This window comes from Corythoichthys intestinalis, chromosome 10 (assembly GCF_030265065.1).
Source record: "Corythoichthys intestinalis isolate RoL2023-P3 chromosome 10, ASM3026506v1, whole genome shotgun sequence".
NCBI classification, from domain to species: Eukaryota; Metazoa; Chordata; class Actinopteri; order Syngnathiformes; family Syngnathidae; genus Corythoichthys; species Corythoichthys intestinalis.
This window is the reverse complement of record NC_080404.1, coordinates 33,849,612-33,866,386: the sequence shown is the minus strand read 5'-3', so window position 1 is coordinate 33,866,386 and position 16,775 is coordinate 33,849,612. Positions and strand designations below refer to the sequence as shown.

The 16,775-nt window shown below is 39.3% G+C and overlaps 1 protein-coding gene across 7 annotated transcripts in view; it reads left to right on the top strand.

Moving 5' to 3' along the window:
• Positions 1-16,775, top strand: part of cfap43 (cilia and flagella associated protein 43) — a 34,955-nt gene that overhangs the window by 7,522 nt on the left and 10,658 nt on the right. For all 7 annotated transcript variants that reach the window (XM_057848833.1, XM_057848828.1, XM_057848827.1 and 4 more), the window contains 7 exons: positions 2,651-2,758; positions 2,842-2,985; positions 8,343-8,549; positions 8,635-8,721; positions 11,168-11,248; positions 11,340-11,468; positions 11,552-11,671. In XM_057848833.1, coding sequence (XP_057704816.1) covers positions 2,651-2,758; positions 2,842-2,985; positions 8,343-8,549; positions 8,635-8,721; positions 11,168-11,248; positions 11,340-11,468; positions 11,552-11,671 — 876 coding nt within the window. The remainder of the gene's footprint in view (positions 1-2,650; positions 2,759-2,841; positions 2,986-8,342; positions 8,550-8,634; positions 8,722-11,167; positions 11,249-11,339; positions 11,469-11,551; positions 11,672-16,775) is intronic.

Genomic DNA, 16,775 nt, shown 5'->3' with positions numbered 1-16,775 from the left:
AATGCCCTGAAAATCGGACAGAATGACTGAGCGCTCAGGTTTTGAATGAACGAACGTTCCCAGTCTAAATGGATTGGGCGTCAAGCACTGTCAATGCAGCCTTAGAGTTAATTGAGACACTATTATGGTGGAAGATTTTGATAACAACTTGTTAGTTCATTTTCATTTTTTTTAGATATTGACACCTTTTTAGAACGATATTTCGATTCTTGGCAGGAGCATATTGATAACCTTTTGGGATACAAAGTATCACGATATATCACCATTTCGATATATTGTCACACCCCTAATTATCATTTTACACAAAACTCCAAAAATGGGCTGGATAAAAGTATTGGCACCCTTAGAAAAATCATGTGATGCTTCTCTAATTTGAGTAATTAACAGCACCTTTTACTTACCTGTTGCACATAACAAGTGGTGGCTATAACTAAATTACACTTGCAGCCAGTTAAAATGGTTTAAAGTTGACTCAACTTCTGTCCTGCGTCCTTGTGTGTTCCTCATTGAACATGGAGAAGAGAAAGAAGACCAAAGAACTGTCTGAGGACTTGAGAAGCAAAATTGTGAGGAAGCATGGGCAATCTCAAGGCTAGAAGTCCATCTCCAAAGACTTGAATGTTCCTGTGTCTACCGTCCGCAGTGTCATCAATAAGTGTGAAGCCCATGCCAATGTGGCTAACCTCTCTAGATGTGGGCCGACAAGAAAAATTGAGGAGAAATTTCAACAAAAGATTGTGCTGATGGTGGATAAAGAACCTCGTCTAAGATCTAAACAAGTTCAAGCTGTCCTGCAGTCCGAGGGTACAACAGTGTCAACGCGCACTATCCGTCGGCGTCTGAATGAAAAGGGACTCTATGGTAGGATACCAAGGAGGACCCCACTTTTGACCCAGAGACATAAAAAAGCCAGGCTGGAGTTTGCCAAAACTTACCTAAAAAAGCCAAAAACATTTTGGAAGAATGTTCTCTACACTGGCTCCCTGTTCACCTCCGTATTGAATTCAAAATCCTCTTTCACACCCATCACTGTCTACACGGTGTAGCCCCCACCTACCTCACCAAACTCCTCACACCAAATACTTCAGCCAGAACCCGGTCAGGCCAACTGCACCGTCTACTCCCGCCCAGGACTTGGCTCAAGACTATGGGCGACAGGGCCTTTGCAGCTTCTGCTCCACATCTATGGAACGCCCTCCCAGACCACCTCAGAGCCCCGCAGACAGTGGATGCCTTTGAAAAAGGACTAAAAACCTACCTTTTTAAAAAAGCTTACCCTGGCTAATTTTATCCATCTTATTTTATCTGATTTCCATCTGATTTTATCTATGTTTCTGTCTATTATTGCTTTTACTCTTTTAATCTTAGTCTTTTTATTTTATTACATGGTAATGTGCACTTTGAGATTTGTTTTTCAAATGTGAAGTGCGTTATAAATTAAATGTATTATTATTATTCGTGTACAGATACAGAAATGTCATTTTACTGACTGGTGAAACACAGCACAAGCATAGCACATTGGTAGTTCAAAACATTACCGTAAACTGACAATATGTACGGTAATAATATGATTTGACAACTTCTCCAACTTACCAGAATCCAGGAGAAAACAAATCAGATGTGGCTTTTCTTTTAAAGGCTGCTGTATAACTTGCTCATTTCATCATGATGATTAAATGTTTCTTCCATGGATATATACGGTAAAATAAAAGTGAGGCTAGAAGTCGGAAAACCGAAAGCGCGCATCGCTTTAGAGCAGGGGTGTCCAAACTTTTTGCAAAGAGGTCCAGATTTGGTGTGGTAAAAATGTGGGGCCCGACCTTGGCTGACGTAGTTTTCGTAGAACAATATATTTAAGCAAATTTTAGCAAGCCATTCTGTGTGTCACATTTGCTTTATTATTTTTTTTTTTATTAATAATTTCAACAATCTCGCAACTAGCCTTTGTGGCGTTCTGTTTCGATTCTCGGGATCTTGTGAAATACTGCTGCTGTGAAATTAAACTAGCTTCAAGTTTCTTCAATTTCTCGCTGCGTATCTTCGCTAAAATCTTGTTGTACATGTCAGCGTGTCTTGTTTGGTAATATCGCCTCACATTAAACTCTTTAAAAACAGCGACTCTTTCTTTGCAAATGAGGCAGACACAGTTGTTGCATATTTTAGTGAAGAAATAGTCCAATTTCCACCTATCCTTGAAGCGTCGGCCGTCGCAGTCAACTTTTTTGTTGTTGTTGTTGATTGTTGCCATTTTACAAAATTTGAAGTCAAGGGTCACACGGGGTAATGTTGCTTGAAATATATATATATATATAAATATATATATATATATATATATATATATATATATATATATTTATAAAGTGGGGAGAAATACACTGCCAATGGGATTTCCCATTGACTGTGTATCAAATACTTCTTCTCCCCACTGTATTTCTGTCTCCATCCATGTACCCGTGTATAATGCGCACCCATGATTTTACAAGTTGATTTTGGGGAAAGAAACTGTGTTCTATTCGGGAAATTATGGGTACTACCAAAGCATTTGTAATTGCAATCATTTTCTGGGAGAAATCGAGCATTATCTGACAGAATTGCAGGACTTCCAATGCTTTTGGCCAGCACAGTAGCTAACATTCACTTGTCATTACAGGCCTTCCACACTGAGCACGAGGTGACAAACTACCCTCTCAAAGAGCGACCACAATCAGAGTTGGACGCCCTTAAAAGAGTTGAAAATAAGAGAAAGGAAGAACTGGCTGTAAGCGAACCCTAATCCAATATTGTTAATATATGGAGTATTTTTAGAAGTGTAAAAACTTGGAAAAAAACTTTGTGCTGAAGCAAGAGTATGAGGATCTGTCTGAGGCCCAGAGCAGCGTAGCAAGCAGCTATTCTGCCGAGCTTGGTCTAACACACCCTCAACTCTACGACCAGTTTAGCCTGCATACAACCGAGCAGAAGATGAACCAGATTGTCCTGCTTCAGGTGGGAATTGTTTCACTATATAAAAATAAGCTTATATAAACTAATGGATTTTTTTTTACATTTTGATGGCCTGTATCGAAGTTGCACAAGTGTATTGTACAGTATTCAGTGATTTAAAGTGAAGTTGCACTTTTATTACAATAGATGGTGCCTGGGAGCAACAAAAATGGCATCATGGTTGACTGTTACGTGGTTTCACTGCTACCTTTTTCAGTCAGACGGTGACCCCCACCCCACCCTGACATTACCTCAAAAAGTCACAAACAAAACAATATTCAAATTTGTTTGTTTTTGTGTTTTGACTAATAATCACTCTGATGTCAAAACCCACTACTGCAGTGTTGTTTTGAATAAAGTCAATTAACATTTTAAGTAATTAAGATGGAACAAACCCACTTGAGTAAGAAAAAAGAAACAACTTAAAAAGTTATTGGCAGCAATGCAATTAGCTCAGGCAAATTTGACAAATAGCTCTCTTGACAGGCATCAACAACCTTCTTGTAAACACTTAGGGTTCACTCAAGAAAATATAAAGTATGTATTAACTATGGGAAATATAAAATGAAGAAACAAGCAAAAGTACAACTACTAGTGCAGTGGTTCTTAACTTTGCTAAAAGTACCGAACCCCACGAGTTTCACTGGTGCATTCTCAGAACCCTTCGGGATTTCATAATAAAGCTGTTTTTTTACGAATTAAAAACCTATCAAGCTAACATCTAGGTGAATTCTGGTTCAAATTTTTTTCGGATTTCTAATTTACTATAAATAATTTTGCCTTATGCTGTTGATTTTCACGTTGCTAAATGAAATTAAACTTATTTCACAATGTTCCTTTTTTGTTTTCATGTCTATGTTCTCATTTTATTGTCACATCCTTGCATTAAACATACTATTTTCATGGCGTTTTTTTTTTTAAATTATCTATGCAGTTCACGCCGTCTGTAGGTCTGTTATACTTCCTCATACCAAGTGCCTGTCAACCTTCCATTGAGCAAACCCATTTCTCCTCCCATTAAATAATGGGCCAGCATTTGAAAGAAATGGAATAAAGCCTGTAAATTAAGGGCAAAACAGTCCAAAACCTGGTCTAAAACGCTACTTTGCCTAGATTTAGTCAGAATTCAAAATAGGGCTCTGCATTTCTTAACCTTCACCGTGTATGAGCTATTAGTTTTGATCCATCGAACCCCAGTTAAGAACCACTGTACTAGTGGTATTTAAGGAAAAAAAAAAAAAGGAGCCCACATCTTCTTTGATTTGATTCTGCAAACATGAAGAAAGTGATATATCAGGTCCATAATTATATTTTGAAGGCGTTCTGAGTGACTGGAGGTATAATAGAGTAACCCTAGTAAATCTGGGTCAATGACTTTTTAAATGTCATGATATTGTAAAATCAGAGCTACCGCTTCCTATACACACATAATGCTCTGTGTATAGGGCACCACATAGCCTGACAGGCGCTATAATCAGTGGCGGACTTGGCAATTTTGGGGCCTAAGGCGAACATATCCAGGGGCCCTCTTCATGGGTCAGGGGTTAAAAAGGTGAGAAGGGGGTGGAGGAAATATGTTCCGGTACACTAGGGCTGGCCTGAACGACAATTTTTCTCCTGATTAGTCAGCCGACTAGTTTTACGATTAGTCGACTAATCTAATAATTTTCTTTTTTTTAAAAATTGATTTATCAATGAAATTTTGTTGACGCTTGTTAATTCACAAAACCATTTTGGAAGACTTAAATTCTTTATTAAAGTACAAATAATCATATAAATAACAATAATTAATCACAAATAAACAATGAAGTTAAATGCATATAGCATTTACTATTGCAAAAGAATGGAAAATAGATTCAGAACACTGACTTTGCCTTTCCAACATTATTCAAAACCATTCTTAAAAAAAATGCTCGCATTATTGTTATACTATACTACTATATATAATAGTAGTATAATATTTATAATAATTATTTATTGCCAATCATACTTGCCATAAAGAGTGTCATTTGAAAGCTATTTTTAGTGTAGAATCTGTATTCTGTAGTATTTACTCTACATATTATAATATTAATTCTGAAGTATGTGGGATTAACTCCAGAAATCGTTATTTACATGACGAACATGACATGCTTTTATTTTGAAATGTTCACCGGAGGTACGTTCGCTAAACCGCTAACCAAAAGCTTAACACTCCGTAAAAAAACATTCTTTGTCATTACTTGTGGTGTCACTAATAGATTTTTTTTTTTTAATTAGCAAAGGTGTTAACCACCTGTTAAGTGTTATTGTATGACTGATTGACACTGTACAGCATTGTTTCGCCACAGGGTGTGCTGTCGAGTATTTTATGTTCAGTGTGAAGAAGAAGAAAGTTAAAAGAGGCATTAGCGGCCTGTTCTCAACTTCTCCCTCACTGCACTTTGGCTCTCATGGAGAGGACGTTAGCTCATGTGTTCGAAATAAACGATAGCCGACGTGCAAAGTAGCAAGTGAGCTGTAAAAATAGCAAGCTCAGAGGCATGAAAAACGCGGGAGAGCTAAGTGAAGCTAACGAATAGCTAAGTGAAGCTAAACAGCGCTAAATGAAGCTAAGCGACTGATACTCAGTCCGTCGTCGTGGAACAGTCCATTGTAATGCTGGTGTGTGGGGGAGAGATAATATAAATGCAGCATTCAAATGGCTTTCTTTTTTGTTTTGTTATTTGTTTGTTTGGTATGCTGACATAATAGGGAATGGGACGTACTACGTCATTGTTTGGACGCGCCTCCATGCTGGCAATATGATTCACTTCCGGGTCGGCAGACTCAATGCGGATTGTAACGTGTGGTCGTGCTAAGCTAACTCTTTCGGTGTTTTAGAAAGAAATTATGGGTGTGTATTGTTGTGTTACCGGGTGCAACAGCTTCTCCTACGACTAAAAAAAGGGCGAGGAAAACTGGACTCACTTTTCACCGTTTTCCTGCATGGAGGACCAAATATCAGATCACGAAGGCACGACTGATGGCTGGATTGCAGCGGTTCTTCGGAAAAGCATTTCTTATGATCATATTTCTGCTGGAATGAGAGTATTCCCCTCATCTCTACTCTTGTAAGTTGAATGATTTATCCGTTTTGGTTTCAATCCGGTTTTTTTGTTGTTTTTTTTTACTGTTGTGTAAATCTGCCTCGGTAGCAATGCTAACCTACTCCTCCTCCTCACCTACCTGTTGTGTTACTAGGAAAACCTGCATATGAAATGCTGACAACACATCCCGATTGGTCACCATATCTCTTCTTGGGTTATTCTGAGGTCAAGCGCACCACATCGGAGCGTTATGAGAGGTTGGAAAGGCGAAGAGTGCACACTGAAACTTCAGTTTGCTCTGCTCTTACAAACACGATCCCAAGTGTTGTTGTGAAAATTCAATAAAATATGAATACCAAAACATGACTTGAACAACTTCTTGACAAACTGTAACTGCTTGTTGTTTACTTCAGGTCTTCATAATAAACAGGTGTAATAATTACAAAGTCAGGTGACTTAATTTTGTTATTCTATTTGGAATATGCATTGACAATTTTTGGACAGTGTTGTAGACAAGAACTGGGACTGATAAGTTGCAATAGATTTATTTCAAGTAATGCAATTTCTCCAATACGATATTTTAATTGACAGTTTAAAATCTTTAAATTAGTGCAAACAAGGCCCACCCTCTGACGGTGGCAGCAAATATTATATAATTATAAGTAATACACAAATACAAGATCACAATAAACGTGTCTTTGTCAAAGCAGTTTAAAACCCTATTTACTGGCCTTGGGTAAATTGCCAGACAGGATAAATATGTGCTTTAAAGTTCTTGCATTTCCATTTTAAGTATTGCAAGTACTAGTCTCCAACACAGTATTTGAACTGACAGTTTAAAATCCTTTTAGTACAAAATGGCCCACACTCTGGCAGGGGACAGCAAATATTATAATACATAATACATTATAAAAAGCTATATACTATATAAATACAAGAGCACAACAAAACCTGTATTTTTTCAAAGCAGTTAAAAAGCATCCAGTGGCCTTAGGTAAATAAAGGTGTAAAAATATGTACTTTACAGTTCTTGCATTTCTATTTTAGGTATTGCAACTTTTCCAACACTATTTGAATTGACAGTCTAAAGTCTCCATAAGTGCAAATAAGAATATTATAATTTAAAAATAATAATAGAATATATACATTCAACATTACAATGAAACGTGTCTTTGTCAAAGTGGTTTAAAAAAATAATAATAATAATAATACGTCACTGGCCATAGTTAAATAGCCAGGCAGAATAAATATGTGCATTACAGTTCTTGCATTTTCACAAGTTAAAAGCCCGCAGTTCATCGACGAGAAGGGCAGACCCAGATGGCGTCTGCAGCAGGGGCTTGTTTGAGTCCGACACAGGACAAATGGAACCACTCCATTGAACAAATTTTCTTTGTCAAATGATCCAAGAAGAGAGATGGTGACAAATCGGGATGTGTTGTCAGCAGGTTTACCTAGGAACACAACAGGTTGGTGGGTCGTAGTAGGCGAGCATTGCTACCGAGGCAGATTTACACAACGGTGTAAAAAAAGAAAAACGTATTGAAACCAAAAGTGGATAAATCGTTCAACTTACAAGAGTAGAGATGACAGGAACACACTCTCATTCCAGCAGAAATATGATCATAAGAAATGCTTTTCCGACGAACCGCTGCAATCCAGCCATCCGTCGTACCTTCGTGATCTGATATTTGGTCCTCCATGCAGGAAAACGGTGAAAAGTGAGTCCATTTTTCCTAACCCCTTTTTTTTGTCGTAGGAGATGCTGTTGCACCCGGTAACGCAACAATAAGCACCCATATTTTCTTTCTAAAACACCGAAAGAGTTAGCTTAGCACTACCACACGTTACAATCCGCATTGACTCTGCCGAACCAGAAGTAAATCATATTGCCAGCATGGAGGCGCGTCCAAACAGTGACGTAGTACGTCCCATTCCCTATTATACATGACGAATAGTTGGGGGTGCTGCTGGCTCCGGTGGCCCAAGCCCTTGCTCGTTGGGGCAAGGGCAGCTGGTTAGGGGCCCCCTACTGGTTGGGGGCCTAAGGTGATCGTCTACTTCGCCTGAATAGTAGATCCGCCTATGGCTATAATAAATTGGTTTGGAAAATCTTTGAGTAAATACAGCAGGGGGGAGAGAAAAACCAGTACCGTTACTCACTCACAGGTAAGAGTGCTGCTGCAACTACTTGTTTGTTGTTAGCTAAGATGCACTGCATCAACTAACATGCGTAATTGATGCAAAAGTGACACTCTTACCTCTCTCCCTTTCACTGCCCCCATCATGCAGGATGTTATCTACAGAATCAAGGTAGCGCTCAACACCCAGTTCGATAAGGTGTACAAGCAAAAGGGGCAGGAGATCAACCGCGTCAAAGAGAGGAACAAGCAAGTGAAGGAGCTCCTAGACGAACTGGAGGTCAACGAGGAGCTGTGGGAGCCCGTCCTGAATGATAGAGAGGTGCCCGAGAGGGTGTTTATCGTGAAAGACTCCGAGGTGACCCATTTCATCAACAAAATATCTCACTCTATTATCTGCAAAAGAGTAATCGCCAGTGAGACGCTCTCTTGTGACTTATTAGATAAAGGCCGAAAAGTACCTCACCCCAGAACAGGAGAAGGAAGAGGAAAGAAAGAGACTCGAGGAGCAAAAGCGCTTGGCTGCCAAGGTACGTGTGCCAAAATAAATGTGGCTTTGTTTTTTAAACTCCTGTTTGTGGTTTCTTCCAAATTCTTCTTGGCCTGGAGACTGGACCAACCTGTAAGATAGTCTATATTTAAGGGAAACTGGTTCCAGCAGTAAATTACATGAAGAACAAGAAATTGAAAGAGATTATTTAAAGCAACACTTGGTACCTTTTCAGTATTGGTCGATTTTAGCGACGCCGGTAGCCAAAAGTGGTAGTGCTTTGCCTTAAGGAAGACTGCGTTTCCCATGAGGACCAGCGCACCTGCACAGTGTTGTAAAATCATCAGTCAATCGAAAATCAATCTCCTGGTCGCCTGCAGATGGATTAAACGACATTTATAATAATAATAATAATAATTAGGGATGTCAAATTTATCGCGTTAACGGGCGGTAATTAATTTTTTGAATTAATCACGTTAAAATATTTAACGCAATTAATGCATGCGCGGCACAACCCACTCACGCATTGCCGCAGACAGCCTACAATGACGCCGTTTTATTTATATACAGAGCTACGAGGCAGCATCGAGTGAGTGGAGTGGATACAAACATTCATTGAGGACATGCTTTTAATTGCAAAAGCTCTAACATCTATTCCACAATAACTACAAATATTGTGGGAAGCGACGTGGGGAAGAATGACAGGAGTTGATCTTTTTCTTCACACCCTGTATTGTACCCCACGCAGAGAAGATATAGCATTTGCAGCCACCACACACAGTCATGGTTGCACCACTTCCCATCATGCATTTGGGCAGAACAGTTAAGTCACTACAGTATCATTTACTGAAAGCTCAACAAATACACTAGATGGCAATATTTAGTCACTATATACAAACTCACATATATCCTTTGAGAATTACAAGTCTTTCTATCCGTGGATCCCTTTCACAGAAAGAATGTTAATATTGTTAATGCCATCTTCTGGATTTATTGGTATAATAAACAAATACAGTACTTATGTACAGTATGTTGAAAGTATATATCCGTCTCATCTTATCTTTCCATTCCAACAATAATTTACAGAAAAATATGGCATATTTTAGAGATCGTTTGAATTGCGATTAATTACGATTAATTAATTTTTAAACTGGGATTAACTCGATTAAAAATTTTAATCGTTTGACAGCCCTAATAATAATAATAGGATGAATAGAATAGTAATAAGGTAATGATTCCATTTGTGGTTAAATATTAGCATACGATGGTTAGCAACCGTTTGGCTAAGGCTAGGTTCATACCGCAGGTCTTAATGCATAAATCAGATTTTTTTTGTCATATGTGTTTTTTTGGCATGTCCGTTCAGACTGCCTTTGTCCATTGAGACCGTTCAAGTATTACGCATGGGCACTAATTCGCAGTCTGACACGGGCTGAGCAACAAGACCCAAATGCGTAGAAACATCAAAAGAAATGACGACACATGCTGGCTGTCATCCGTCATTCCAGCGAGATCATATTTTGATTTCCAAAAAGATGACACAAATAACAGACATAAATAATCCCCGTTTAGGCTTATATTCAAAGTTTATACGGATCGATCGCATGGCACGCACTGTCTGTGCAAGTCACATACACATATGGGCAGTTTACCCCGACTCTGGGCCGTGTAAGCAATCTTGAAATATTGCTCATATAGAGACGATAGAGAACCGATCATTCTCAGGCTTATCCTCATCCCATTTTTATTCTTTTATGACTGTTGTCAAGCCCGACCCTTCCCAAAAATTCGTGTTTAAGGCAAGCTAGGCGCTAACGCACAGCTGCATCGCCACCATAGCGCGCCGTCTCAATCACTCTTTAATGACGTAATTGCTGCATTAATTCCGATTTGGGTGACTTGACAGTTCAGACCGTGCGCGACATTCTGGGACAATGTGGCTCAGATCGGATTTAAACCACATACGAAAGTGACAAATTTGAAATGGATTTGGAATGGTCCACTTCTATGCGACTTGTCCCGTTCAGATCGTCAAGTTAATGCCTCACTCACTCCTCAGACAAAACTTTTTGTTTCTTTTGTTGCTCTGCCATCTTTGCAGAATTTGCGCAAAAGCATTCGCATCGACTTCCGTCTTTATAATGAATGGAGAAAAGGAGAAGTGGCGTATGCTGTAAAGCAGTCAGCACATTTGTAGTTTTTTTGTGTGGCAGGGTTCCTGCCACCCTCCTCAAAGTTAATTAGTGCTGCTGAAAGCGACACAGATCCCCTCAAGATATAAAAGAAGTGTCATTCAACTAGTTTTTAGTCGACAAAAATATTTTATCAATGGTGAAAGGTTACCTAGTGTTGCTTTAACTCAGTAACTATCAATGGCTGCAATAGAAATCCAAACCATTTGAACTTGGAGGTGCTGACAGCAAATGATTGTCTTTAATAAAAGCCAATTAATTTTGGGCACACAATTGCATTTATATCTCCTTCAGAGTGACAATGTACGCGAAAGGGCTCTTGATGACATGATGGACGGAGTTCTTGAAGTGAAAAAAGAAAGTCTGTTGAAAGCGGTGGGTTTGCCTGCACGAGCTCAGTTGAATTAGACAAACGTGGCAAAAAAAAGAAAGGACTGGAAGTGAACTATTGTATTGCACTCCACAGGAAGTCCCCGAGCCGGAGTTTATTCAGGGCAAACCGAACAACGAGTGGACCGATGAGGAGAAAAAGCAATTTAAAGAATATGAAAAGAAAGTCAAAGAGTTCGCCACAGAGAAGGAGAAGTACAGAAAAGTATTCAAAATGCAGCTTTTAAGAAATGCCTTCTGTTAGGATTTATTGGTTTACCCATTTTTACACATCAATGTGATTTTTAGTCGCTGGAAAATGAAATCAAAGGCCTTCAGAAACTTACTAAAGAAGCCACTGAGCGCTTTGATGAAGGTTTGAAAAAACTCTTTGAGAGGAAAATTAAGTCAGACATGGCCATATGTCAGGTGAGCAACACGCAACAACTTTTCTTAACTACCTGTCTGCCATTAACGGCAATAGATGAGAGAGGGTTAGCAGTGAATTATTATATTTCAAGCCATCAGATGTTTTGCTCCAGGCTAATCAGAAATAAGTTGACATGGAAACAATATTCACATATTATAAAAAATGTAATTATTTCTTGGACTAATTTTCATATTTTATGACAGTGTAATTTTTTGAATGGCGTTCAAATTAATATTGAATCCGAATTATTTAATGGGGTCTTTTATTATTTATCACCTTTGCTTTGTGAGTTTAATTGTTTTATTTAATGATATTACTATTTATTTATTGTATATATTATTTCGATTCATTTTTTGAATATTATTTTTAATTATTTGTAATTTTATCCAGAATTATTTATATTATGATTAGTGATTGCTTTTTTATTTGCATTATTTTCAATTTCTCATTTTTTTATCTTTTACTATTTAAGTACCCCCCCAAAAAGTAAGAATTATTCATATTATTAATTAGTGATTGCTTTTTTATTTGCATTATTTTCAATTTCTCATTTTTTATTTTTTACTATTTAAGTACCCCTCCCCCCCAAAAAAAGTAATCATTAAAATAATAGTTTTTACTGCCCATCAATATATGTGAATTTCCGCTTATAAAGACATAATCTAAAAAAAAATCCGAAACTCATATTGTATGGTTTTTCAAAAAATTATTTTTAATTTACTGAGGTTCATAAGTATTTGTACCCCTGAGAAAATCAGTGCTAATATTTTGTGCAGAAGCCTTTGTTTGCACTTACAGAGGTCAGACGATTTTTGTAGTTCTTCGTAGGTTTTCACATATTTCAACAGGAATTTTGGCCCATTCCTCCACACAAATCTTCTCTAGATCAGTCAGATTTCGGGGCTATCGTTGAGAAACAAGAAGTTTCAGTTCGATCCAAAGATTTTCCATTGGATAGAGGTCTGGAGACTGGCTAGGCCACTCCAAAACCTTGATATACTTTTCACGCAGCCACTCCTTCGCAGTGTTGTTAATAACGGCGTTAGAATATAACGGCGTTACTAACGGCGTTATTTTCTTCAGTAGTGAGTAATCTAATTAATTACTTTTCTCATCTTGGCAACGCCGTTACCGTTACTGAGACGGGAAAGGCGTGCGTTACTATGTTGGTTGACTGACACGAGAAAAGTCTGAGAAAGACGGACTCACGGAGACAAGAGAGCAGAGCAGGAGTGGGGAGGAGGCAAGGGAGGGTGACGCCTTGCAAACGCGATGCTACTATGCTAGGTGGCTCCAATAATACCTGACTGTAGCCGATAGCCTACAAACTACGCCCACATGATGGTTCGGTAGATATCACATATATACAGAACTAGATGCAAATGAAAGACACGGCTGCATTAGCAACATATATAATAAAGAAGGAGATGCGTTAGTAAAAAGCCGCCATCTTCAAGCTGTAGACTCCTCAGGAAGGCTTTGTTGTAGAGAACCTTCCTAGCGAACCTAAGTAACTTTTTATCTAAAATGCTCCTAAATCGGCAAAATCTTGACTTAAATCTATCTTTAAATGATGAAATAGTTTTAAAACTTACACATATTAAGAGTAGACAGAAGGGAACTAATGCAATAGTGGGAGCAATTTTAACAACTTTAACGGTTGATTCACAACATTAAATGACTTCCACACATAGCAAAGGTTACTATCTAGTTATCGCAATATCCGCAATACCCCTGTGTCTAGATAAGTTTAGGGTAAAGAATTGGGCTAGGGCCAATTGTCCCAAAAAAAACCTTTAAGCTTCACATTGTGTGACCTTTTTTTTTTTTTTTTTTAAAGGAAAAAACAAACAAGACATGAAAATTATCACCAGTTACTTTGCCAAGTAACCAATTACTCTTACGCTCAGGTAACTGAGTTACTAACGCAATTACTTTTTGGGAGAAGTAATTTGTAACTATACTTAATTACTTTTTTAAAGTAAGATTAAAAACTCTACTCCTTAGTCAGCTTGGCTGTGTGCTTCGGATCATTGTCATGTTGGAAGATCTAGACACGACTCCTTCAAGTCTCTGACTGAGGGAAGGAGGTTGTAGCTTAAAATCTGACGATACATTTCACCATTCATCCTCTGCTTTATACAGTACAGTTGTCCTGTCCCCTTTACCAAAAAGCAGCACCAAAGCATGAGGTTTCCACCCCCACACTTCACAGTGGGGATGGTGTTTTTGGGATTGTACTCATCCTTCTTTTTCCTCCATACACGACGAGTAAAGTTTGGACCAAAAAGTTCTACTTTGGTCTCATCTGAACACATGACTTTCTCCCATGTTCCCTTTGCATCATTCAGATGGTCCCTGGCAAACTTCAGACAGGCCTTCACATGTACTGGCTTCAACAGGGGAACCTTCTGAGCAATGCATGATTCAAACCACTGCACCGTAGTGTTCTACTGACAGTAGCCTTTGAAACTGTTTATCCAGCTATCTTCAGGTCATTGAACAATTCCTGCTGTGCAGTTCTAGGCTAAGCCCACACTTTTCCCATCATGAGTGATGCCCCACGAGGAGAGCTTTTACATGGAGCCCTGTGACGGCCCCTGGCCATTTAATAGTTAATTTTCTGAGACTCTTCCAGTCAGCTGATCGTCGCCTCCACCAGCTGGCTGCTTCCCTCCCACTGTGACGACAACGTCGCCGCTGCTGATTGGCCACGAAAAAAGGTGCCAAGCTTAAAAAACCTGCCGCTGTCAACGCTCTGGGAGGTCGCATTTGACAGCATTCTGCTGCGGTCCTCCTTGCCAGCTGTTTGCTCGCCATTCACTCTCGTTTGCATTTGATCGCTAGTTTGATACACTCCCGCTTTTTCGGTGAGGTCTTTTGTGTTTATTCGTTATTGGATCGTTTTTGTTCACCACTGTAAATAAGAGCACTGAAGCGGTAGGGGTAAGTCGCCATTTCTGTTCAACCCGTTTTCTCCTGTTTTGTTTAGTGTAAGAACCTAGGTTATTGGCTGTCTTTTCTTTGTTCTTTTTCATGATCAGGGTTTAGTTAGCGGGTTGGGTTTAAAGCCTGAGTTATACTCCCGCGTTGCGGTGACGGCGTAGCGACAACGGCGTCATTCGACATTCGATAGTTCTGCGGTGAGGTTCCGCGTTGCTCTGTAATTCACCGCCAAGCCACTAGAGGGATGTGGCGTTATGTTTGTACGGTTTTGGGGCATGCTTGTTTACTTCCGCTAGTCGAAGAAAAAATAAACAATGCAAGAAGGAACTCTTGAAAGTAAATATTCTGCTCATCAACACTGAATAAATATGGAACATACAAATGTTGACGGGCAGGCGACGCAGAAGACGGTTTCGAGGCGGTCTGGCCGACTTTTGATGCCGCACAGAGAGTTTTAGACTCGGGTGGAGAGAGCTAGCTGTGGCGGCTAGCTTCAAACTAGCGTCGAGCACTGCGTTCGAGGTCTGCAAAGCCCTCCAGCCTGATTTGTTTGCCGTGTCCTACAACCAGCCAGTGGGAAGCCATAGCAGATTTCTGGCGTCTAGGGAACTTCCCAAACTGCGTTGGGAGGCTTGATTTTAAGGTTATCATAAAAAGCACCGAGGCACTCTCAATCAGTGATGATGTATTGTGTGTGTGAACTGTCTGTTATTGAAAATTAAAGATCAAAACAACTCTTTTGACACCAAATCTGTGCTTTATTCTTCATATACTTGAAACATATGTACACAGTAAATGATGAAGTGCACCAACCAAAAATACGACATAAAGTGATAAAAAGTTGGCAGTTTTTGGCCGACTGGGTCACCGCTTCGTGTAGCCACTCGATTCCGAACACCCACGTCTCGGTGGTTCTTCCATTTTTTTTTTCCGATCGCCGACCTTGCCATTTGGCAATCACAATAATAATGTCTTGACAAGACTTGCTCTTCGATGACACTCCCGTCGGCTTGGTGCATTTTTGCGTGTAGAAAATAATGTTTGATTCTATTCTACAATGGCGGGGATTTCCCGCTGAACCGGAAACAACAGTCTGAGCGGACCAATGACAGTCCGTTTTCGTTACGTCATACGCGTCTACGCGACGCGAAGGTTAGAAAAATCGAGAGGCACGCGTAAGCCTACGGCGTAGGGTCGTAACTCGATTCTTCCTTGACAGCGTAGGTCTGACGCGGAAGTATAACTCGGCCTTTAGTGTAGATTCCTTTTGTTTGTTGTTTTGGCCTGGGCTTACCCTGAAGCCGCGCTTCATCTACATTTTGTACATATTCATTGCGAGTTTGATTGTTGTGTAAATAAATTTGTGTCCACTCGTACCTTGTGTGGCTCTTTTTATGTTGCGCCCTTAGCGAGCCGTCCGTGGGACGTAACAAGCCCCAGTCCGAGGTAGATTATCAGTCATGTTTAGCCTTGTTCATTTTCTAACAATTGCTGCTTCACACCAAGCTGCTTTTTTAATTGTCCCATAGCCTTTTCCAGCTTTGTGGAGATCAACAATTTCTTGTCTGGTGTCTTTCGAAAGCTCTTTGGTCTTGCCTATGGTAGCAGTTGGATTATGACTGACTGTGGGGTGCACAGGGGACAATAATGAGCTCAAACGCGTCGTGGGTGAGTAGTTACTCATAGGGTAATGGTGGACTTTTTTTAAGGTAGACTGACAACTCTTTGAGTGTCATAATTATTGCTGATTCTCAGGGGTACAAATACTGATGAACTCCAGTAAATTACAAATAAATTATTGAAAAATTGTACAATGTGACTTCTGGAATTTTTTTTTTTAGATTATGTCTTTATAAGTAGAAATGCATCGATGATTGAAATTTCAGACCTCTACCTATTTTCTATGTGGGTGAATTTGCAAAATCGCAAGGGGTGCAAATACTTCTGGTCCTCACTGTATACATGCGGGTAATAATACTTAACTATAAGTAGATGTTAAATGGGGGCCACAAAATATTGTCCCGTGGGCCACAATTGGCCCCTAGGCTGCAAGTATGAGACCTTATTCTTATGTGAAATGTAATACAATCATTTAAAAATAATAATAATTATTAATGTATAAAAGGGTTCATTTAGAAGCTTTTCAGTTCAACTTCC